The sequence below is a fragment of the Tupaia chinensis genome, unplaced genomic scaffold, assembly GCF_000334495.1.
Source record: "Tupaia chinensis unplaced genomic scaffold, TupChi_1.0 Scaffold000407_4, whole genome shotgun sequence".
Classification (NCBI taxonomy): domain Eukaryota; kingdom Metazoa; phylum Chordata; class Mammalia; order Scandentia; family Tupaiidae; genus Tupaia; species Tupaia belangeri.
The window spans coordinates 1,965,544-1,986,179 of record NW_006159912.1 but is presented as its reverse complement, the minus strand read 5'-3'; the positions used below and the strand labels follow the sequence as shown (position 1 = coordinate 1,986,179).

Genomic DNA, 20,636 nt, shown 5'->3' with positions numbered 1-20,636 from the left:
AAGAGAATTAACAGCTTTATGACTTCAGGTCCATGGGACCTTAGGTTCAAATTCTAATTCAATAATCTCTTCACAGTATTGTTGCCTCTTTAAAATAATTATTTATTTAATTGTTATTCATTATTATTATATATTTTTAAAATCTGACCAGAGAGAGAGGGAAAGTGAGAAGGCAAGTCGCCAGGTCTGGGGCTGCAGTCAGCCGTATGGGAGTCCAGTGCCTTAGCCACCACGCCACCTGCTGGCCTTCACAGCAGTCCTTAAACATCTATAAGCCGGGAACTGTGAATGATAATGGGGGCAGAGAACTCTCCTGAGGAGAGGGATTTATGCCTATTGTTTTTTGCCTTAATAGTCTCAGTGTCTATACAGCCTGTACGGCACACAGTCAGTGCTCAGTTAATTCTGTTGCCTGAATGGACGAAATCATCCCATGCATCTGTGATTTCTTCATGTGAGGCTATTTATATGATGCCGTTTCAGAGACGTTTCCTTGAGTAAATAAAAAAATGAGTTACTCTACGTAGGGTTCCTAGAACAATGTCTGGCAGAGAGAAATGTTCAATACTTTTGATGAATGAACAAGTATTTAAGAGAGAATGAGGAAGGACCAGCAGCTAGTGTAATGGCTATGTCGCTGGACTCCCATGTAGTGAACTGCAGAGTTTGACCATGTAGTTCAAGTCCTGGACCTGGTGGCTTAAACTCACACCAGGTGCTTGTGCGTGCCCAAGATCCCGAGAGGAGAATGGAGGAGAAGGGATTGCAGTGTGGCCATCCCCCCGGGGGGGGAGACTTCTCACTTTCTGTCTCTCTGTCTTTGTGGCGAGGGCAGCGCCCTAAAAAAAAAAATTTCTAAAAAAAAAAAAAAAAAAAAAAGGAGAGAGAGAGAGAGTGAGAATGAGGAGCCATCCCGATCCTAGTCTGGTCAGGCCTGTAACAATATACCACAGACCAGCTGGCTTAAACAACAAAAGTTTATTTTCTCACAAGTCTAGAGACTGGAAGTCCAAGATCAAGGTGCCATTGGGGTTAGTTTCTGGTAGAGGCTCTCCTCTTGGCTTGCAGATGACCATCTCCTTCCTCTGTTCTCACATGGCCTCTTCTCTGTGCTCAGGGCAGGGATGGGGGTGAAGAGGAGAGAGACAGAGAGAGAAGAGAGAGAATGCTCTGGAGTCTCTGTCTTCTTTTTTATTTTTCTTATCATTTTGCTATAGAACATGTGCACTTGTCAGAGAGAGACAGAGAGAGATGGTGAGGGGAGTAAGAAAGCACCCCACAGGGAGAATGGTACATCATAATACCTTCTCCTCCATTCTCCTTTTGGGATCTTGGGCAGCCACGCACATGCACCCGGCATGTTTTACAAGCTGCTGGATCCTGGACCTGAACCACACAGTTGGCCATGTGGGATCCAACTAACTTAACTGCCACCACACCAAGTCTCTTCTTTTTGTAAGGACACCAGTTCTATCTGACTGAGGCCCACCCTATGGCCTGATTTAGCCTTTATTTCTTCCTTTAGGCCTATCTCGTAATACTTAATCCCAATTTTACAAATACAAGGTTAAATGACCTGCCCAAATCAAGCAGCTAGGAAAAGGTAGAGCTGAGCTTACAGCTCAAATCTCCTGAAATCAGGTCCAAGAAAGGCTTTCCTAAGGCAGGTGTCCTTGGTCTTTGGAGACCAAACCCTCCAGAGAAATCCTTCATTTGCAACTACAGCCCAGAGCTTAGGTCTATGGTAGGCACCACGAGGTCCTACACATCCTTCAGATTCACATCCTTCAGATTCTTTTCTTCTTCTTCTTCTTCTTCTTCTTCTTCTTCTTCTTCTTCTTCTTCTTCTTCTTCTTCTTCTTCTTCTTCTTCTTCTTCTTCTTCTTCTTCTTCTTCTTCTTCTTCTTCTTCTTCTTCTTCTTCTTCTTCTTCTTCAGCAAGAAATCACCCCCCGGGGGGATGGTCATGCTGCAATCCCTTCTACTCCATTCTCCTCTTGGGATTTAGGACATCCACGTACACATACCTGGTGTGAGTTTTAAGCCGCCAGGTCTGAGACTCACACTGCAGTAGACTACATGGGAGTCCAGTGACACAATTCGTTGGTCCCAGATTCTTCTTCTTTTTTTTTTTTTTTTAAGTTTTTGCTTTTAAGGTGATTATGCATGCTGGAGAGAAGGAGAGAGAGAGAAGGTAAGAAATCACCCCCTAGAGGGACAGCCACACCACAATCCCTTCTCCTCTCAGGATTTTGGGCACGCATGCACATAAACCCGGCATGAGCTTCAAGCTACCAGGACCAGGACTCAAACCTCACTGTCAGCCATGTAGGATCCAGCCGTCCCAAACGCCATGCCACGAGCTGGCTCTCCCATCTTTCAGATTTTTCTGTGGAACCCAAGCACAGGTAGGCAGGAATACAGGACTCTCAGCAGCCTCTGCAAGAGGCCCTCACACCTGAGCCGGAGCCTCACCATGTTTAAGCCACATTGGGGTGTTGGGCTTTGACATATAACCTTGGGGGTGGGTCTGGACTATTTCAGTCCAGATAGTTGCAACGAACTATATTTATACAGAGAAAACTGCCTATACAAAAGCACTGAGCAGGAAGGGCCGTGTCTCAGAATAGCTCAGAAAAAGCCAGAGGGTTTGGTCTTCAAGAGAGAGGAGTGGTTGGGGTTAGCAAGGCTGAGTGCACCATCATAAAGAGTTTGGCTTCTCCCTGCACGTACGCAAGCCATTGCAGGGTTTAGGGTGAAGAGTAACAAATGGAATTTTGCCCTGGCTGCAGCATGAAGAATAGATGGGAAGGGGCAGAAATGCACACAGAGCTGGTTCAGGCAGGAAACGGGGGTGACTCCAATCAGAGCCTGGCAGTGGAGAGAGGGAGGACAGATTCAAGCCTTGTCCTTGAGGCCGAATTAACAGAGCCTGAGAATGCCTGGAAAACAAGGGTGAGGCGGCAGGGAGTTGCCATAGAAAATCCCAGAATTCTGACAGAACAGCGCATGCCCACCACTCCATCTTTCGCTCCTAGTTGTGAGAATTGAACGAGTTACATAGTAGAACTATGCCTGACACATTGCTGTCATTGTCATTGTAGTTATTATCCATTTACAGTGTTGATAGAGATCTTTTTACTCATCCAGTATTTGTAATTTTTTTAAGAGAGATTTTTGCTATAGAGCATGTGCGCTCACCAGAAAGACAGAGAGAGACAGAGAGACAGAAAGTGAGAAATCACCCCCCAGGGGGGATGACCCACCGCAATCCCTTCTGCTCCATTCTCCTCCGCCTATTGTCGGCACACACGCACACATGTCTGGCCTGAGTTTTAAGTTACCAGATCTAGGACTTGAACCATGGTCGACTACGTGGGAGTCCAGCCACATAACCATGATATCATCAGATGGCCCCACTCATCCAGTATTATTAATGGACTCAATCCATCTAATGAAGAATAACAGTTTCTGTCCTCACCCCTGTCTGGAGCTGCTGCCCGGAGCCCAGCCTACCCAACCCTCTGCCATCTTTCCCTTCTCTGTGATATGAGCTCGGTTTCCTCATCTATAACATGGGGAAAGGATCTCTGTTCTGAAGAGTCAAAAGGTTGACTGTATCCTGTAAAGTACTGGAAACATCCGACGAGGAGGTGACCACCCCTCCAAGGGAAGCCTGTTAAAGGGCTAGAAGACCCTCCAGGTGAGCCCATTTGCCTCCGGCGAGGCGGCGCGGCGTGACATTCCTCCTCCGCAACAACAGAGGGCGATGTGACCTTCTGCAGGCCCGTCCGACCACGGAGGCGGCGCTCTGGCCCCGGAAGTCTTTCCCCTCCACGTGGGGACGCAGGATGGCGGCGGCTGTGGCGGTGGGTGTGCGTGGATGGAGGCGGGGGCGTCACGGCTCTGCTCTAGACCCGGGCCGGGACACCGCAGGGAGGCAAAGCGGGGGTCTGTGGGTCTGGCTGACGCTGCCTCCGCTTGTTCGCGCAGGACGAGGCGGCGGCGGCGCGCGACGTGCAGCGGCTGCTGGTGCAGTTCCAGGATGAGGGCGGGCAGCTGCTGGGCTCTCCGTTCGACGTGCCCGTGGACATCACCCCGGACAGGCTGCCGTTCCCGTGGACAGCCCCCCGGACAGGCTGCAGCTCGTGTGCAACGCGCTGCTGGCCCAGGTGAGTGAGCGTCAGGATTTTGGGCACGCATGCACATAAACCCGGCATGAGCTTCAAGCTACCAGGACCAGGACTCAAACCTCACTGTCAGCCATGTAGGATCCAGCCGTCCCAAACGCCATGCCACGAGCTGGCTCTCCCATCTTTCAGATTTTTCTGTGGAACCCAAGCACAGGTAGGCAGGAATACAGGACTCTCAGCAGCCTCTGCAAGAGGCCCTCACACCTGAGCCGGAGCCTCACCATGTTTAAGCCACATTGGGGTGTTGGGCTTTGACATATAACCTTGGGGGTGGGTCTGGACTATTTCAGTCCAGATAGTTGCAACGAACTATATTTATACAGAGAAAACTGCCTATACAAAAGCACTGAGCAGGAAGGGCCGTGTCTCAGAATAGCTCAGAAAAAGCCAGAGGGTTTGGTCTTCAAGAGAGAGGAGTGGTTGGGGTTAGCAAGGCTGAGTGCACCATCATAAAGAGTTTGGCTTCTCCCTGCACGTACGCAAGCCATTGCAGGGTTTAGGGTGAAGAGTAACAAATGGAATTTTGCCCTGGCTGCAGCATGAAGAATAGATGGGAAGGGGCAGAAATGCACACAGAGCTGGTTCAGGCAGGAAACGGGGGTGACTCCAATCAGAGCCTGGCAGTGGAGAGAGGGAGGACAGATTCAAGCCTTGTCCTTGAGGCCGAATTAACAGAGCCTGAGAATGCCTGGAAAACAAGGGTGAGGCGGCAGGGAGTTGCCATAGAAAATCCCAGAATTCTGACAGAACAGCGCATGCCCACCACTCCATCTTTCGCTCCTAGTTGTGAGAATTGAACGAGTTACATAGTAGAACTATGCCTGACACATTGCTGTCATTGTCATTGTAGTTATTATCCATTTACAGTGTTGATAGAGATCTTTTTACTCATCCAGTATTTGTAATTTTTTTAAGAGAGATTTTTGCTATAGAGCATGTGCGCTCACTAGAGAGACATAGAGAGACAGAATGACAGAAAGCAAGCAATCATCCCCCATGGGGGATGACCCACAGCAATCCCTTCTGCTCCATTCTCCTCCGCCTATTGTCGGCACACACGCACACATGTCTGGCCTGAGTTTTAAGTTACCAGATCTAGGACTTGAACCATGGTCGACTACGTGGGAGTCCAGCCACATAACCATGATATCATCAGATGGCCCCACTCATCCAGTATTATTAATGGACTCAATCCATCTAATGAAGAATAACAGTTTCTGTCCTCACCCCTGTCTGGAGCTGCTGCCCGGAGCCCAGCCTACCCAACCCTCTGCCATCTTTCCCTTCTCTGTGATATGAGCTCGGTTTCCTCATCTATAACATGGGGAAAGGATCTCTGTTCTGAAGAGTCAAAAGGTTGACTGTATCCTGTAAAGTACTGGAAACATCCGACGAGGAGGTGACCACCCCTCCAAGGGAAGCCTGTTAAAGGGCTAGAAGACCCTCCAGGTGAGCCCATTTGCCTCCGGCGAGGCGGCGCGGCGTGACATTCCTCCTCCGCAACAACAGAGGGCGATGTGACCTTCTGCAGGCCCGTCCGACCACGGAGGCGGCGCTCTGGCCCCGGAAGTCTTTCCCCTCCACGTGGGGACGCAGGATGGCGGCGGCTGTGGCGGGGGGGGGGCGGGGGGGGGGGGGGGGGGGGGCCGGGGCTCGTGTGCAACGCGCTGCTGGCCCAGGTGAGTGAGCGCCCGGCCTCTCCCCGGGGCAGACCTGCTGGGGGGTCGGGAGACCGAGGTCTGTGGCTCAGGGCCCCCCATTCCTCACCGCCGTCACCGACAGAGGTTGACCACCTGGCCTGACCCGGGCCTACTCCTGGAGATGGCCAGGAAACGAGTCAGTGTGAAAGCTTGGCATGCCGGCCGTCGGAGGCCACTGCGGAGCGGCGGCGTTTTGAGATCAATGGGTGCGCTCTTCCTTTGATTCCTCGTCGCGCCCTCTCAGGACGGAACACTTTGAGATCCCCGTTGCTCAGTGGGGCCCTCAGGGGTTAAATTCTTATTTGCAGGATGCTACGCAATAAGTGGCGGATTTGGAATCGTAACCCAAGTCTGTCAGATTTCAAATCCCATGCGCTGAACTTCCACACCAGTGTTTACGAAATTGCTGCCCTCTCTTGGTCACAGAGGGTGTTTACACGTTTATCAATACTTCCGGTCCCTCCCCAGATTTAGTAATCCAGACTCGGGGAGTGAAGCAGAGTCTGCATCTTTAACCAGCTTTTTGGATGCTTCTTACACAAATAGAGCATAGTATTTTGTGATTTAAATTTTTTTAAGATTTATTTATTTTTAATTATGTTTATTATCATTATTCTTCAATTTTGACCAGAGAGAGACAGGCAGAGAGAAAGGGAGAGTGAGAAAGCAAGCTTCCAGGTCCAGGACTTGAACCGTGGTCAGCCATGTGGGAGTCCAGCGCCTCAACCACCACCCTACCTGCCAGCTCCAGTATTGTGGTTTAACCTTAGTCCTGGACTTCAGTGTTTTTTTTCAAAGACTAAAGAACCTGAAGTAGGCATTAGCAATAGAACATGGAACTGATTCTTCACTTCTCCCAGCCTCTGTTTTTTTAACCTGTCAAGTGGGACTATTAATATACTTCTCAGGGTTGTGAGATGCAGATAAAGGATTTCTAAGTTCTATACAAGTTTCTTTTATTTTTAAAAATTATTTTATTTTATTTGTTCATTCATTTATTTTAATTTGACCAGAGAAAGACACACAGAAATTGTGGTTGAGAAAGCAAGCCACCAGGTCTGGAACGTGAACCGTGACCAGCCCTGTGGGGTTTACCCAGCCCCTTAACCTTCGCGCTACCTGCTGGCCCCGTTAAACAAGTTTCATACCGTTGCTCTTCAAGGATTAAAAAGGTCTCAAGTCCAGATGGTCGGGGCTCGCGAAGGGATCAAGATGCCTTTGGCTAGAGATTTACTACATCCGTCCTTGGAAGAGGAAAAGAAAAAACATAAAAAGAAACGGCTAGTTCAAAGTCCAAATTCTTACTTCATGGATATAAAAATGTCCAGGCTGGCACAAGATCACTATGGTCCCCTGCCTCAACTCTGTCCTGTCTTTTCAGACTCACCCCCTTCCACAAGCGACACGGCACACCGGGGAAAGGCCAGACTCACAGAAGGTTGTTCATTTAGAAGAAAGCAACACTAATGATCTACGCAACTTGCTAAATTTGTTGTTTTCTCACAGAAAGCCTTATCATAAGTTCAGTAATTCTAGTTAATCTGCCAAGATAATCAAGATAATGTAATTATGTTTGATTTTATAAGGTATACAACAGTGATCTCCTATTTTGGTGTCAGTATTTCAATAAACTTTTGATTATGACTAAAAAAAAAAAGTCTCAAGTCGGGGGCCAGTGGGTGGCATGGTGGTTAAGGTGTTGGACACTCCCACATGGCTGACCACGGTTCGAGTCCTGGACCTGGTGGCTTGCTTTCTCACTTTCCCTCATTCTCTTTCTGTCTCTCTCTGGCCAAATTTAAAAATAAGTGAATGAATAAATAAAATTAAATAAATAATTCTTAAAATTAAAAAAAAGTCTCAAGTCAGTGGGGAGTGATGGGGATATCCCAAGCAGGATGACTGCAAGGAAGATCGCATCATCTCCAACAAGTGGAGGGAGAGATGCTGGCAGAGGTGGCTGCTGCAACTCCTCTGATGGGAGACTTGCCCTTTACCTTTGCCTTCCAGGAAGATCCCCTGCCGTTGGCTTTCTATGTCCATGATGCCGAGATCGTCTCCTCACTGGAGAAGACTCTGGAGTCCCAAGCAGTGGAAACAGAGAAGGTCGTAGACATCATCTACCAGCCCCAGGCTATCTTCAAGGTCCGGGCTGTGACCCGCTGCACCAGCTCGTTAGAGGGCCACAGTGAGGCGGTCATCTCTGTGGCCTTCAGTCCCACGGGAAAGTAAGTACAACTGCAGTATCTCGGTGGGTGTGGGAGGGTGCAGCCTCTGGCTAGGGTGTCAAGTGTCCCCAGAGTTACGATTGATAGGGCCTCATGCTGCCTACCATAGACCTGAGCTCTGAGCTCACTTTGCATGTAAGAGACTTCCTCCGTGGGGTTTAGTCACCAAAGACCAAGGACACCTGCCTTGGGAGAACCTTTCCTGGACTTTACTTCAGGCAATGCAAGCTGCAAGCTCAGCTCTGCCCTTCTAAGTTGTGTGACGGACAAGTCACCTTTCCCCTTTCTGAATTAATTTTTCCCCTGCAAAACTGGGATTGATTTCTTCTCGTCCTACAAGAAGTTTCGAAAGCTGGTTATAGCTGTGGCTGTTCCTATCAGGAAGAAAGAGGAAAGAAGTGACCATCTGGATTTCTCCCAGGGACATCAGTGTTATACTTCTTGGGGGAGAGAAGAGAATCTAGTCCCGAATTCAGTTCCCAGACAATGATTGAATGGGTGGCAGCAATGCACACATGCAGTATCTTGGGGTGGGCCCCCTCTGTCACCTACTGCTACAGAGGTCCAGTAGCTTTTCTTCTTCCCAGGTACCTAGCCAGTGGCTCTGGAGACACTACTGTGCGCTTTTGGGATCTCAGCACAGAGACGCCACATTTCACTTGCAAGGGTCAGTATGCAGTTAACCACATAGGGCGTCTGCCGCAATGGTGGGTGGCTGATTTGCTCAGCTCTGTAGTTCCTGAGCAGGCTCAGAGCAAATTTGAAGCCTTCAACATCCAGTTAGCAGCTGCCCATTTCCGGGTAGAGACGATACCCTTGAGCCTATCCTGCCACTCACAAACAAGCAGGGACCAGACCAAAGTTGTGGGGAGGGGCTGACTGGCTAGTAAATTAAGCAAAGAGAATCTGGTTTAAATCCAGCTTCTGCTACAGTGATTCTCAAACTTTGGCGTGCATTAAGAATCACCTGGAGGACTTGTTAAGATGCAGATTGCTAGGTCCTACCCCCAGAGTTTTTGTTAAGGACGAGGTCTGAGAACTTGCATTTGAACAAGTACGCAGGTCACGTTGCTGGTCTATGCACCAGATCTGAAAACACACACTGTACCACAGGCTAGCTGGGTGACTTCTTGGAGGTGGGGGGAGGAAGGGCATGCTTCCTGTCTGAGCTTCAGTTTTCCCACCTGGAAGACAGGAGTGATCATCTTGCTTTGCTCTGTACCTTAGCAAGAATTATAAGGGGTGATGTGCTGTGACTACTTTATGCCATGCATCACTGAGAGCAGTTATCTGTGTAGCAAGATGCATAGCTATAGTACTTGGGTGTGTTCTCCTTGGCCTAGAAAGCCGCCTTTTGTCCCATCATTCATTTGTTCAGCAAGTGGTTAAGGAATACCTGCAACATCCCAGGCACTGTGCTGAGCCCTGGGGATGAAGATAGATGTGGCCCTTCATTTCTCCCTCGCCTGCTTTCTCAGGACACAGACATTGGGTCCTTAGCATATCCTGGTCCCCAGATGGCAAGAAGCTGGCCTCAGGCTGCAAGAATGGCCAGGTAGGTGGTGGTGAGGATAGTTGGACAGGAAACCAGGGCTCTGTCCCTGGGGGACAGTTCAGAATCAGGTTCTGGGATCTTCAGGGAAGATTAGGGGGGACTAGAGACCTGTTGGGAGGGTTATTTGTTGATCTTTTATCCTTCAGATTCTCCTGTGGGACCCAAGCACAGGGAAGCAGGTGGGCAGGACCCTTGCCGGCCACAGCAAGTGGATCACGGGCCTGAGCTGGGAACCCCTCCATGCGTAAGTGGCACATGAGCCGGACAGATGAGGGGCTGGGGCCAGAGCTGTTCCCTTCCTACTCTGCGTGGTGGGCAGCTTGAGCGATGGTGATAACTTTGCAGGCAGTGGGGGAGGCATTCCAGTTCCAGATCTGTGGGGCAGCGTGCGGGGAGATCCACGCATTGTCACAGCATTGGAGCTCCGCCTTGCAGTGCAGCTAGGCGTAGGGCCATAGGCGTAGGGCCATAGGCGTAGGGCCAGGAAGCTGTCAAGAGATCATCCCTAGCCTTTGAGTTGGGAATGAGGCGTCAGGCAGGCGCGCACTGCCAGGTTAAGGTGAGGGCACATCTCCCCTTCTATTCCCAGGAACCCTGAGTGCCGCTACGTGGCCAGCAGCTCCAAAGATGGCAGCGTGCGAGTCTGGGACACAACCTCTGGCCGCTGTGAGCGCATCCTCACCGGGCACACCCAGTCGGTCACCTGTCTCCGGTGGGGAGGGGATGGGCTTCTCTACTCTGCCTCCCAAGACCGCACCATCAAAGTCTGGAGGGCTCAGGATGTAAGAGCTGTGGGGATTCAGAAACAAGTTTGTCGGTCATGGGATTCTGGCCCTCAAAGGGACCTGGGTTCCCCAAATGTGGGCTGGGTGCCTCAGTCAGAGGAGTGCTTACGGAAAAGGGGGTTCTGTGGTTGATGCTACACTGTGGTAGAGATTCCAGCAGCCCTGTTAGTTTGTTCAGGTGTTGGAAATTCTTGCTGTGGGGAGGCTTTTTGGTTGTATCGATCCTATTAGTCCCAAACTCATTGGAGTGGAGCCCGTATATTCTGACATATTTCATTTCTTCCATGAAACAGTTTCAGGAACATTGATCTGAACCAGTGCCCTTATACAAATGAAGAGAGAATTGAGACCAGAGAGGCGATTTGATTAAGATCACAGTGAGGGGCTGATAGGCAGCATGGTGGTTAAGGCATTGGATTCCCACATGGCTGACTGCAGTTCGAGTACTGGACCTGGTGGGAGAAACTGTCTCTCTCTGGTCAAATTAAACAATAATAATAATGGTAAATAAAATTAAATAAAAATATTTAAAAAGAAAACTCAGAGGGACTGGCAGGTGGTGTAGTGATTAAGATGCTGGACTCCTACATGGCCAACTGTGGTTTGAGTCCTAGATCTGGCAGCTTGCCTTCTCACTCTCCCTCTGTCTCTCTGTCTCTCTCTGGTCAAGTCGAATAATAATAATAATAAATAAAATTAAATGATTCTTAAAAATAAAAATCACAGTGAAAGAGTGATGAAACTTCAGGGCTTTGATTCACAGACCTGTATCCCCTGTCTCCTGGAGCTGATCTCCCTAGGGTGCTTGTGTGCACATATGTGGGACTGACCTGTCTCCCTCTATCCTAGGGTGTGCTGTGCCGGACTCTGCAAGGCCATGGCCACTGGGTGAACACCATGGCACTCAGCACTGACTACGCCCTGCGCACAGGGGCCTTTGAACCCGCTGAGGCCTCAGTTAATGCCCAGGATGTCCAGGGGTCCTGTGAGTGAGCCGAAGGAGAAGAGGAAGAGGGCTTCTTGGAAGGAGCCAACTCTCTAGTTTAATGGGGGATGTTTGCTGTTGTGTTGGATTTTCTAATCAGCCTGTTCCTCATCTCTTCCTCCTTCCGTGGTACCTGGACACAGTGCAGGAGTTGAAGGAGAGGGCACTGAGCCGATACAACCTCGTGCGGGTAAGTGTGGGCTAGCTGCCTGCAGACACTCAGACCCTGCTTTCTTCCACCCCAACCCAGAATGCACCTGTTCCAAAAATCTTCTCAATAATGAGAGTTCATAATTATAAAACCTTAATGTGCTAGAGGATCATTTTTTGTTTGTTTGGCTTATTTTCTTGTCTATTTATTACATTTCCAAGGTACCTCTTTTTTTTGTTTGTGGTTGAGTTATTTTATTTAGTGGTTTGTTTGTTTGTTTTTTTGTTTTGTTTTATAAGGGTTTTTTTTTTTTTTTGGTCTAGGGTGCATGCACTTTCCAAAGAGACAAACAGAAACAGAAAGTGAGAAATCACCCCCTGGGGGAATGGCCACGCCCCAGTCCCTTTTCCTACATTCTCTGTTGGGATCTTGGGCATGCACGCACATGTGCCCAGCGTGAATTTTAAGCCACCAGGTCCTAGATCAAACTGTGGTCAACTACGTGAGAGTCCAGCAACATAACCATTACACCATCTACTGATTCCTTGTTTAGTATTCTTTATGCATCCTTCAAGGGATGGCCTTGCTGCAGTCCCTTCTCATTCTCCTCTCAGGATCTTGGGCATGCATGCACACACACCTGGTGTGATTTTCAAGCTTCCAGGTCCAGGATTCAAACCATGGTTGGTCTTAATCTCCATACCACTTCCTAGCCCCAAATCCTTCCCCTTTTAAACATACCATTCTGTATTTGCTTTTTTTGTGTTACTATAGTAATTTTTCAGTATCAGAAGGGATTGGTTCCAGGACCCCCATGGATACCAAAATCCATTGATACTTAAGTCTAATATAAAATGATAAAGTATTTGCATATAATTTATGTACTTCCTTCTGTACTTTAAATCATCTTTAAAGTATAATAATTCAGTATAATACTGAATACGATGTAAATGTTATGTTAATAGTTGTACTGTGTTCTGCAGGGAATAACAAGAAAAAAATTTTGTACATGTTCAGTACAGATGCAACCAGTTTTTTCCAAATATTTTTGAACTGGAGTTAGTTGAATCTACAGATGTAGAACCTGCAGATACTGAAGGCTGACTATAACTTCAAATCATTCCATGTGCATATATAATAGTTTTCATTTTCTTTTTGGCAAAGAGAGTTAACTGAGGTCACGTGTGAGCTAGTGGCTGACCCAGGTCTCATTTCTGCTAGCCTTGGCCTCAGTCTGTCCCTGGTGTGGAGTATGAGGTGTGAGGTGTGTGTATGTTTGCTGCCAACGCTCTCCTCCTGAGACTCCATCTGACACATGTGCTCTTGCCTCCACTAGGGCCAGGGCCCAGAGAGGCTGGTCTCTGGCTCAGATTACTTCACCTTATTCCTGTGGTCCCCAGCAGAGGACAAGAAGCCACTGGCACGGATGACAGGACACCAGGCCCTCGTCAACCAGGTGCTCTTCTCACCTGACTCCCGCCTCGTGGCCAGTGCCTCCTTCGACAAGTCCATCAAGCTGTGGGATGGCAGGACGGGCAAGTGAGTGCAGACGGGTGGGCGCTGCCCCAAAATATTCACCCCTCTGAAAGGGTAAACCATGGAAGCAGCCAGGTGCTGCCACTTGCTAGCTCTGTGGCTTTGGCAAGCATGTGAGTTTTCTGAACCTCTGTCTCTTCTGTAATATGCAAACGCCCCACCTCACTCAGATCAAGTAAGATGGTATATTTGGAACTAGCACTAAGTGGGTGCTGAAAATGCTAGTTCATTTCATAAGTAAGGAAAGAAATTACCTTAGAGCCAGCCTAAAGGCGGGAGCACATAACCCGGGAGAAGATGAAGTGGGGGTTTGTGGTACATTTGTCTTTCTGACCCTTCATAAAATGTGATCCACTGCCCAGCAGCATCAGTGTTAACCGTGTACTTGGTAGAAATCCTGAGCCCTAGGTCAGCAGGTTGCGTCGTGGTTAAGGTACTAGATTCCCACATGGTTGACGGTCGTTCTGAATCCCGGACCTGGAAGCTTAAAATTCATGCCAGCTGCACGTGCATACGTGCTTAAAACCCCAGGGGGAGAATGGAGGAGAAGGGACTGTGGTATAGCCATCCCCTCTGGGAGGTGATTTCTCACTTTCTCTCTCTCCAGCAAGCACATGCACCCTATAGCAAAAATCTAAGAAAAAAGAAATCTTGAGCCCCGGGCCAGCAGGTGGCATGGAGGTTAAGGCAGCTGGATCCCACATAGCTGCCTCCATGGTTTAAGTCCCTGACCTGGTGGTTTGAAAATCACACTAGGCAGGTGTTTTTGCATGCCCAAAATCCTGAGAGGAGAATGGAAGAAAAGGGATTGCAGGTGGCCATCCCCCTGAGGGGTGATTTCCCACTTTCCCTTTCTGCCTGTCTCTTTCCAGCAAGGACATGCACTCTATAGCCAAAAGGAAAAGAAAAAAATCTTGAACCCCACCCCCACTATGTGAATTGGATTCACTAGTTTAACCAGGTCCCTGGGTAAATTTGAGAGGCCCTTGTGTAGTGAGGGCCGCTCATTAGGTTGGAGGACAGGCAAAGGCATGGGCAAGGAGAGGAAGGGCCAGGACACACTTGGGGCTGGAGGGAACCCGTGTGCCAGTCACCATCAGTGTTACACAGCACGCTAGGAAATAGGAAACTGGCGTCACAGAGGCCTGATGACTCGTGCACAGACACACAGTGAGCCTGTATTGACTTGAAAGCTCCAGGTGGGCCTGCCCCACTGTTGCTCCATGCCACCTGCCCACCAACACCTGCTGTGTGGGGGAGGAGGTCAGGCAGGTGGGCTAAGCAGATGGCCACAGTGGATTCTGAGGCTTACAAAGTTGTGCAGGTACAGAGGGCCTGGCAAGAGGCACCCTCAAAGCAACTCATTTGGAGAAGTTTTATGAACTAGTCATGACCGCTTGTGATTAAAATGGCCTGATGTGGAGAGTGCGGGCACCAGGCCGTGTGATTCTGTAAAAGTTCCCAGGTGCTTCTAGCATGCAGCCAAGGTGGAGAACTGTCACGCTGGGCGTAGGGGACCCTTCAGACATGTCTGAGCATCTTCACTTCCCCCTGGCCCAGGTACCTGGCCTCCCTGCGTGGCCACGTGGCTGCCGTGTACCAGATTGCGTGGTCAGCTGACAGCCGGCTGTTGGTCAGCGGCAGCAGTGACAGCACACTGAAGGTGTGGGATGTGAAGACCCAGAAGCTGGCCATAGACTTGCCAGGCCACGCGGATGAGGTAAGGAGGCCCCACAGCAGCAGAGGGGTGGCGGTCATGGCCTGGCGCTGTTGCCTTCACCATCCCACTTTCCCTCCTTCCCGGTGCAGGTTTATGCTGTCGACTGGAGTCCAGATGGCCAGAGAGTGGCCAGTGGCGGGAAGGACAAGTGCCTCCGGATGTGAGTGGGGTGCAGCGTGTTGGGCTCTTCTGCCCCATGTCGGTCCCTCCTTCTCTTCTGGTATAGCGTTCCCAGGTGCCCTGCAGGTGCTCAGCCTGTCCTGAGGAAGTGTGTGGGGTTCTCAGTGTGCCAGTGGGGGGGGCTGCAGGAATTAAGGGGATTACAGGAAGCCAACGGTCCTCAGGCCACTCTGCAGGGGGCACGTTCAGGGTCTCTCTCATGTAAGACAGTAGTTCTTTGCTTGAGCCCTGGACATTGGAGTACTGAGCCGTAAGTTCAAATCCTGGTTCTGCCTTTCAGTGTGCAATCAGAATTATGGCTAACGTGTTTCTTGGGAATTATCAAGTTTTTATAGACGGGATTAACGATTGGAGGGGGGAGCCACTCAGAAAGGATTGTCACTGCTTGGTGATGGGCATTCTGGGGCCAGGCCCTGGGTTAAGGTCCTGGCCCAGCAGGCAGTGGGGGCATGACCCGAGTGTGGGTCCTAACATGGATAGTACTCTGATTCTTGGTGACTCTTGAGGGTGAACTGTGGGTGTCCCCTCAGGGGGCTCCGGGACTACCTGGCAGCCTCTTCTTTGTGAGGTGGGGTCCCCATCTTCATGGAGATCCCTAGCCTGACTCCCTCCCCTTCCCCACAGATGGAGGAGATGAAAAGCCCCACAGCTCTCCCGGCTCCCACCTGGACTGCACCCCTGCAGCTGCCTGCCCTGCCGGAGAACCAGGGCAGGGGTTGGCAGTGCACATTTCCCCTCACCAGTGGTGACCTGAGAACATGCAGCCTGCTGTCGACAGACCTCTGGGATGTCTCCCCACAGGGCCCCGCCTGTGCCAGACTCTGAGGCAGAAATCAAGGGGTACAGGAGGTTATCCCCAAACTCAGCCAGGGCTGCCACCTTGCTGGCACTGGCGGTGGGAGGAGCCAGCCCTATGCCTGGGTCTTTGCTACCCTGCTCCTTCCCAAACGCAGCTCTGCGCTGGGTCTTTGCTACCCTGCTCCTTCCCAAACACAGCTCTGCACAGGGTCACACCCCAGATCTGTGACTAAATAAATAACTTCTATTTTGTGTGTTTGAGTTGTAATTCCTTGACCTGACACAACTAAGGACTCTGGCACAACTAAGGACTCTGCTGAATCAGTGTCTTCCCACATTGAGCGGGAAACTGCCTGTCCTCTCTTCCCCATGCCTGTAATGAAGGGGACAGTGAGAGAGTGGCCAGAGGACGTCAGGCTGGACTGTCCACTGGTGGGCACAAGCCACATGGATGACCGTTGAATGTACGTAGGTAGACATGCCATTCTGTCGCACTGGCTGCGGGTCGCAGTATCGGACTGCATGGGTGGAGAATGTCTTTAACACAGGGCTGGCCCCATAGCATAGTTATTAAGGGATTTGGATCCCACATGGCTGGCAGGTGGTTCCAGTCCTAGTCCCAGCTACTGGAAAACACTGGGTACCTGTATATGCGTGTCCTGAGTCCCAAAGGAATGGAGAAATGGAAAAGAAGGAATTATAGGGTGATCATACCCCATTGAGGAGTACTCGCCCCCTCTGTCTCAGATGAGTGCATGTGTCCTTTGGCAAGATTAAAAAAAAAAAAATTATTGTCACAGAGTTCTCTGGGGACTGCTTTGGCATTGGAAGTTCGCTTCTCCAGATAGAAGAAGACATTGGCAATCTAAGATCCCTCTCATGGTGGCAGTGGTATGATTCGATGCTGTGAAGCATGAGCAGATGGGTGGTGTGATAGGATGGTCTGTGCCCTATGAGAACTTTATTTTTTTTATTTGCTATAAGGCATGTGTGCCTGCTGGGGGAGAGAGCGAGGGAAAATGAGAAAGCACCTCCGGGGGAATGGCCACATCGCAATCTCTATTCTCTCAGGATTTTGGATGTGGCATGCACGTGCGCCTTGCGTGTTCAAGCTGCCGAGTCTTGGGCTCGCACCACAGCCATGTGGTATCCAGCCACTTTAACCACCACACTACCAGCTGGCCTGAGAACTTCGAAGACCTGAAGGAGTCCCCACCTCAGGCCCTGGACAAGACCTCAGCCTATGTGCACCTGCCTCCAGCTCTGCAGCGGAGGTGAGGCTGGCTCCTAGTATAAGCTACTCAGGTTGGGCTTCCAAACCCCTGGTGTGAACTGCTCAGGGCCACAACACTTTGAGGGCCTTCACCTTCTCCCCTCTGCCCCTGCCCTGTACATGTATGATTTCACATCTCACTAGCTGCGGCTCTCAGCTTGCATTCGCTGCTTCTCTGCGGTGAGGCTGCATGAGGGGCGAAGGGAGCCACCAGTTGCTGAGCTTCTGCCTTGTACTGGACACTTGCTCTTTGCACACAGGAGTCGCTTAGTAATCCTGCACCCATGCCTGGAAGGTTCCACATCCTCACTGTGGATGAGTCAACAGCCCAAGAAGCGTAAAAGATTTGCCTATGCTCTCATACCCACAAAGAGGAAGAGCCAGGATCAAACCAGACCCCAGCCTGAGCTTGTACACTGTGCCTCGTTCCAGAGCTCAGATCTGGCACTGACAGTCTCCAGGCCACACCACGTCTGCCCACCATCATGGTATAAGAGTGTTAGTCTAGGGCCCAGCAGGTGGTGGCGTGCTTAAGGGCACTGGACTCCCACATGGCCAACTATGGTTCGAGTCCCAAACCAGGCAGCTTACTTTCTCACTTTCCCTCTCCCTCACTCTGCCCCTCTCTGGTCAATTTTTTTTTTTTTTTGAGAGGTTTTCGCTATAGGGCGTGTGCGCTCGCCGGACAGACAAAGAGAGACAGAGAGACAGAAAGTGAGAAATCACCCCCCAGGGGGGATGGCCCCGCCGCAATCCCTTCTCCTCCATTCTCCTCTCGGGATCTTGGGCATGCACGCACATGCGCCCAGCGTGAGTTTAAGCTACCGGGTCCAGGACATGAACCGCAGCTGACTACGTGGGAGTCCAGCAACATAGCCATTACGCTAACTGCTGGTCCCTCTCTGGTCAAATTTAAGAAAATAAAGTTAAATAATTCTTTAAAAAAATAAGAGTGTGAGTATGGGTCTACAGGGGGAGGGTCTCCTCCCCACAGGGGGTGGTGGTGACATTTCAGTGGGTTCCACCCCTCACCTCCACCCAACCTCTTGGTCCTGGCAGAAGTCAGAAGTTGGTGGCAGCCAGCCCATCTGAGGCTGTCCACAGCAGGAAGCAGAATTTGAGTGCTGGATGGCCTGCAGGTCTTTAATGAGGGACCTGGACCCAGCCCAGGTGTGGGGAGGGAAGGAGCCTAGCAGCATGGGCAGGAAAGAACCAGGCCTGGCCTGGCCTGGGATGTCTCAGGTGAAGTGCTGCTGGCTATCCTTGGCCCCAGCCCAGGGGTGGGGTTCCAGTCCCACTGCAGCCAGGCCTTGGGCAACAGGATGGTCAGTGGTTCCCTGGCCTAGTGCTGGTGGTACAGTACATCTCATGGATCTGGATCCCAAGGGCCCTGGACTGAAGCTGAAGGTAGGTGGGGGGCATCTTCCCCCTTAATAGGGAAATAGGTATTCCAGGTCCTCTACCCTCCGCATCTCCTCCAGCCCAATGGACACAGTTTTCCGCTGGGGTTCCTTGCGCTGCACTGTGATCTGGATGGGGTTGTTCTCAGGGAAGCTGTTGAAGTCGGTGGCCACAGTTGCAAACTGGAGTGAAACAAGAAAACCCCTCAGCATCCCTTCTCAGATCTCTGCCTGCTCTTTCTCTTATTCTCTGTCACCCCCTTTTTGTCTCCTAGACATCTTTATCCTAAATAGTCGGGTATATAGGAAACAGGTCCAAGGAAGCCATCTATCTCCCCAGTTACATCGTGTTTCCCACCAGAGGGCTCTCCATTCTGGCCTCACCACTTCCCCCTCAATCCTGGCTTCCCCCAGCCTGTTCCCTCTGTCTCCCTTTACCTTGTCTGCTCTGTTTCCCTCCATGCCCTTGATGTTCTGGCCACTCACAATCAGTGGTACTAATATGAGGTTTCCAGTAACCAGTGGCCTTGGAAGATGAGCCTCACAGGGATGATGAATACAAGAGTGTGCATTCCTGGGAGGCCCCGGAGTAGCTTAATCCCTACTCCTCCCAGGAGGAGGTAACCTGGAACCGTGTGTTGGCTCAGGCAGAAGGAAAGCTAGCGAGGATATGAGTTATGGGGGTACTCCCAACCCCCAGAGCCCTGCTCCCTCAGTTCAGACGTCTCCCTGTCCCTGGGCCCCTCTGCTCCCGAGGCTCACTTTGTAGGGCTTGCACCACTTTCCCGCTCCGGCCGCGTTGACCGCGCGGACGGTGAGGCAGTAGCTCGAGTTAGGCTTCAGCTCCATCAGCTTGACTGTAGTGCCTAAGATCTTGTTGAAGATCCAAGGATGGTTCACGGTCTTGGAGGACAGATTGTTGTTTTGCTTGGCCACCTCCTGTAACAGGACCTGGTAGAAACTGACCTGCTGCTTGCCCAAGGCATATGTCCAGGAAATCTGGGGGAAGAGAGAGCCCCAAGATTCCTCAGAATGGCCTTGCCCTGCCCAGCCCTCCCTGGTGTGGATCAGAACACGCTACCACGTGCCCTGCCCCTGCTGGAGCTCCTGGGGGTTGGATGGATCATGTGCGGCTCTCCAGCCCCGGATGGGCCAGCAGCGTGTGTTGCTCTCCCTCAACCTCAACAAAACAGCAGGTGAGCTTAGGCACGCGAAAGCATGAGAAGCTCTGGGCTAGGCCCTGGGCCCAATGAGGCTATTCATTTTCTCCCACTCTTCCCAGCTATTAGCTTGTGCTAGCGTCAGCCCCTCCATGAATCCCTTTTCTCCACCTCCAGATGTTGAAATCCTACTTCTGTGTCCCAACTCGGATGTTACCAGATGCCTGCCACTAGAAGTAATGTTCCTGGTGGCACTTAATCTAGACTTTTCTACAGCACGGAGCCCTTTGTCTCGGCTGGAGTTTCATACAGACACGCTCTCTTTCCCCATAGCATGGGCTGAGTTCAGGATGGAGGTGCTAGAGGCATTTCGCTCTGCCTGCCCAGCTCGGCTCAGTGCCCAGCACGGATGTCGGGCCAGGGACACGCACCACAGCTGTGGAATCGCTGACGGTGTGCTCATAGATGAAGGGGGCCTCCGGCAGGTCCATGACCACAGAGCATTCTGAGTACGTTGAGGAGGTGTCCGTGTCCAGCGCAGGGTTGTCAAGGTCCAGCAAGCCCCCGGGAGCCAATTGGGACTTAGATGGGTTGGGGCAGAGGGCCAGGTCCCCTCCCTTTTCTGTATTCTTGGCCAGCGAGGATAAGCTGAGTTTGTTCAGCTCACCCTCCAGCATGCCTGCAAAGAAGCTGCTGTTGGGTTGGGTCACAGCCAGCTTGATGGGATTCAACAAGGTTCTCGACATGGGGGTGATGCTGGTGTCATCAGAGCTGCATTCAGAATCTTCCATTGGCATCGGCTTCCTGGAGTGGGAGAAGACAGGTGAGGCAGATGAATGGCCTCCCTGCCCACTCAGCAGAGGCCACCTGTGGGCCTTAACAAACCACATCCCCACTGTTTCTGGACTGCTTAGAACATTCTTTATTATGATTACTATTTAATTTTGCCAAGAGAGGGCATGTGTGCTTGCCA

At 50.8% G+C, this 20,636-nt stretch overlaps 2 protein-coding genes across 4 annotated transcripts in view; one reads left to right on the top strand and one right to left on the bottom strand.

Annotated features, from left to right (window-relative positions):
* Nucleotides 1-3,367: 3,367 nt before the first annotated feature.
* NLE1 (notchless homolog 1) lies at nucleotides 3,368-15,991 on the top strand. Of its 3 annotated transcripts, none has more exons than XM_027774158.1 (14): nucleotides 3,368-3,868; nucleotides 3,993-4,110; nucleotides 5,843-5,871; nucleotides 7,903-8,120; nucleotides 8,708-8,787; nucleotides 9,599-9,675; nucleotides 9,822-9,919; nucleotides 10,265-10,457; nucleotides 11,310-11,445; nucleotides 11,589-11,635; nucleotides 12,933-13,135; nucleotides 14,693-14,852; nucleotides 14,942-15,012; nucleotides 15,657-15,991. In XM_027774158.1, exons 1-14 carry the CDS (start codon nucleotides 3,851-3,853, stop codon nucleotides 15,667-15,669), a joined length of 1,461 nt encoding a protein of 486 aa, XP_027629959.1. In that variant the 5' UTR covers nucleotides 3,368-3,850; the 3' UTR covers nucleotides 15,670-15,991. The 3 variants fall into 3 exon arrangements, with proteins under 3 accessions (XP_027629959.1, XP_006154465.2, XP_027629960.1); XM_006154403.3 differs by lacking the exon at nucleotides 5,843-5,871 and adding an exon at nucleotides 4,138-4,171 and having other exon boundaries at nucleotides 3,369-3,868; nucleotides 3,993-4,105; XM_027774159.1 differs by lacking the exons at nucleotides 3,368-3,868; nucleotides 3,993-4,110; nucleotides 5,843-5,871; nucleotides 7,903-8,120 and having other exon boundaries at nucleotides 9,499-9,675.
* Nucleotides 15,992-18,206: 2,215 nt separating this feature from the next.
* FNDC8 (fibronectin type III domain containing 8) overlaps nucleotides 18,207-20,636 on the bottom strand; it is an 8,222-nt gene continuing 5,792 nt past the window's right edge. Inside the window, exons 2-4 of the mRNA XM_006154402.2 lie at nucleotides 20,095-20,467; nucleotides 19,266-19,502; nucleotides 18,207-18,686 (exon numbers count right to left, since the gene is read on the bottom strand). Of these exons, the coding sequence (XP_006154464.1) occupies nucleotides 18,534-18,686; nucleotides 19,266-19,502; nucleotides 20,095-20,467 (763 nt within the window). The 3' untranslated portion in view covers nucleotides 18,207-18,533. The remainder of the gene's footprint in view (nucleotides 18,687-19,265; nucleotides 19,503-20,094; nucleotides 20,468-20,636) is intronic.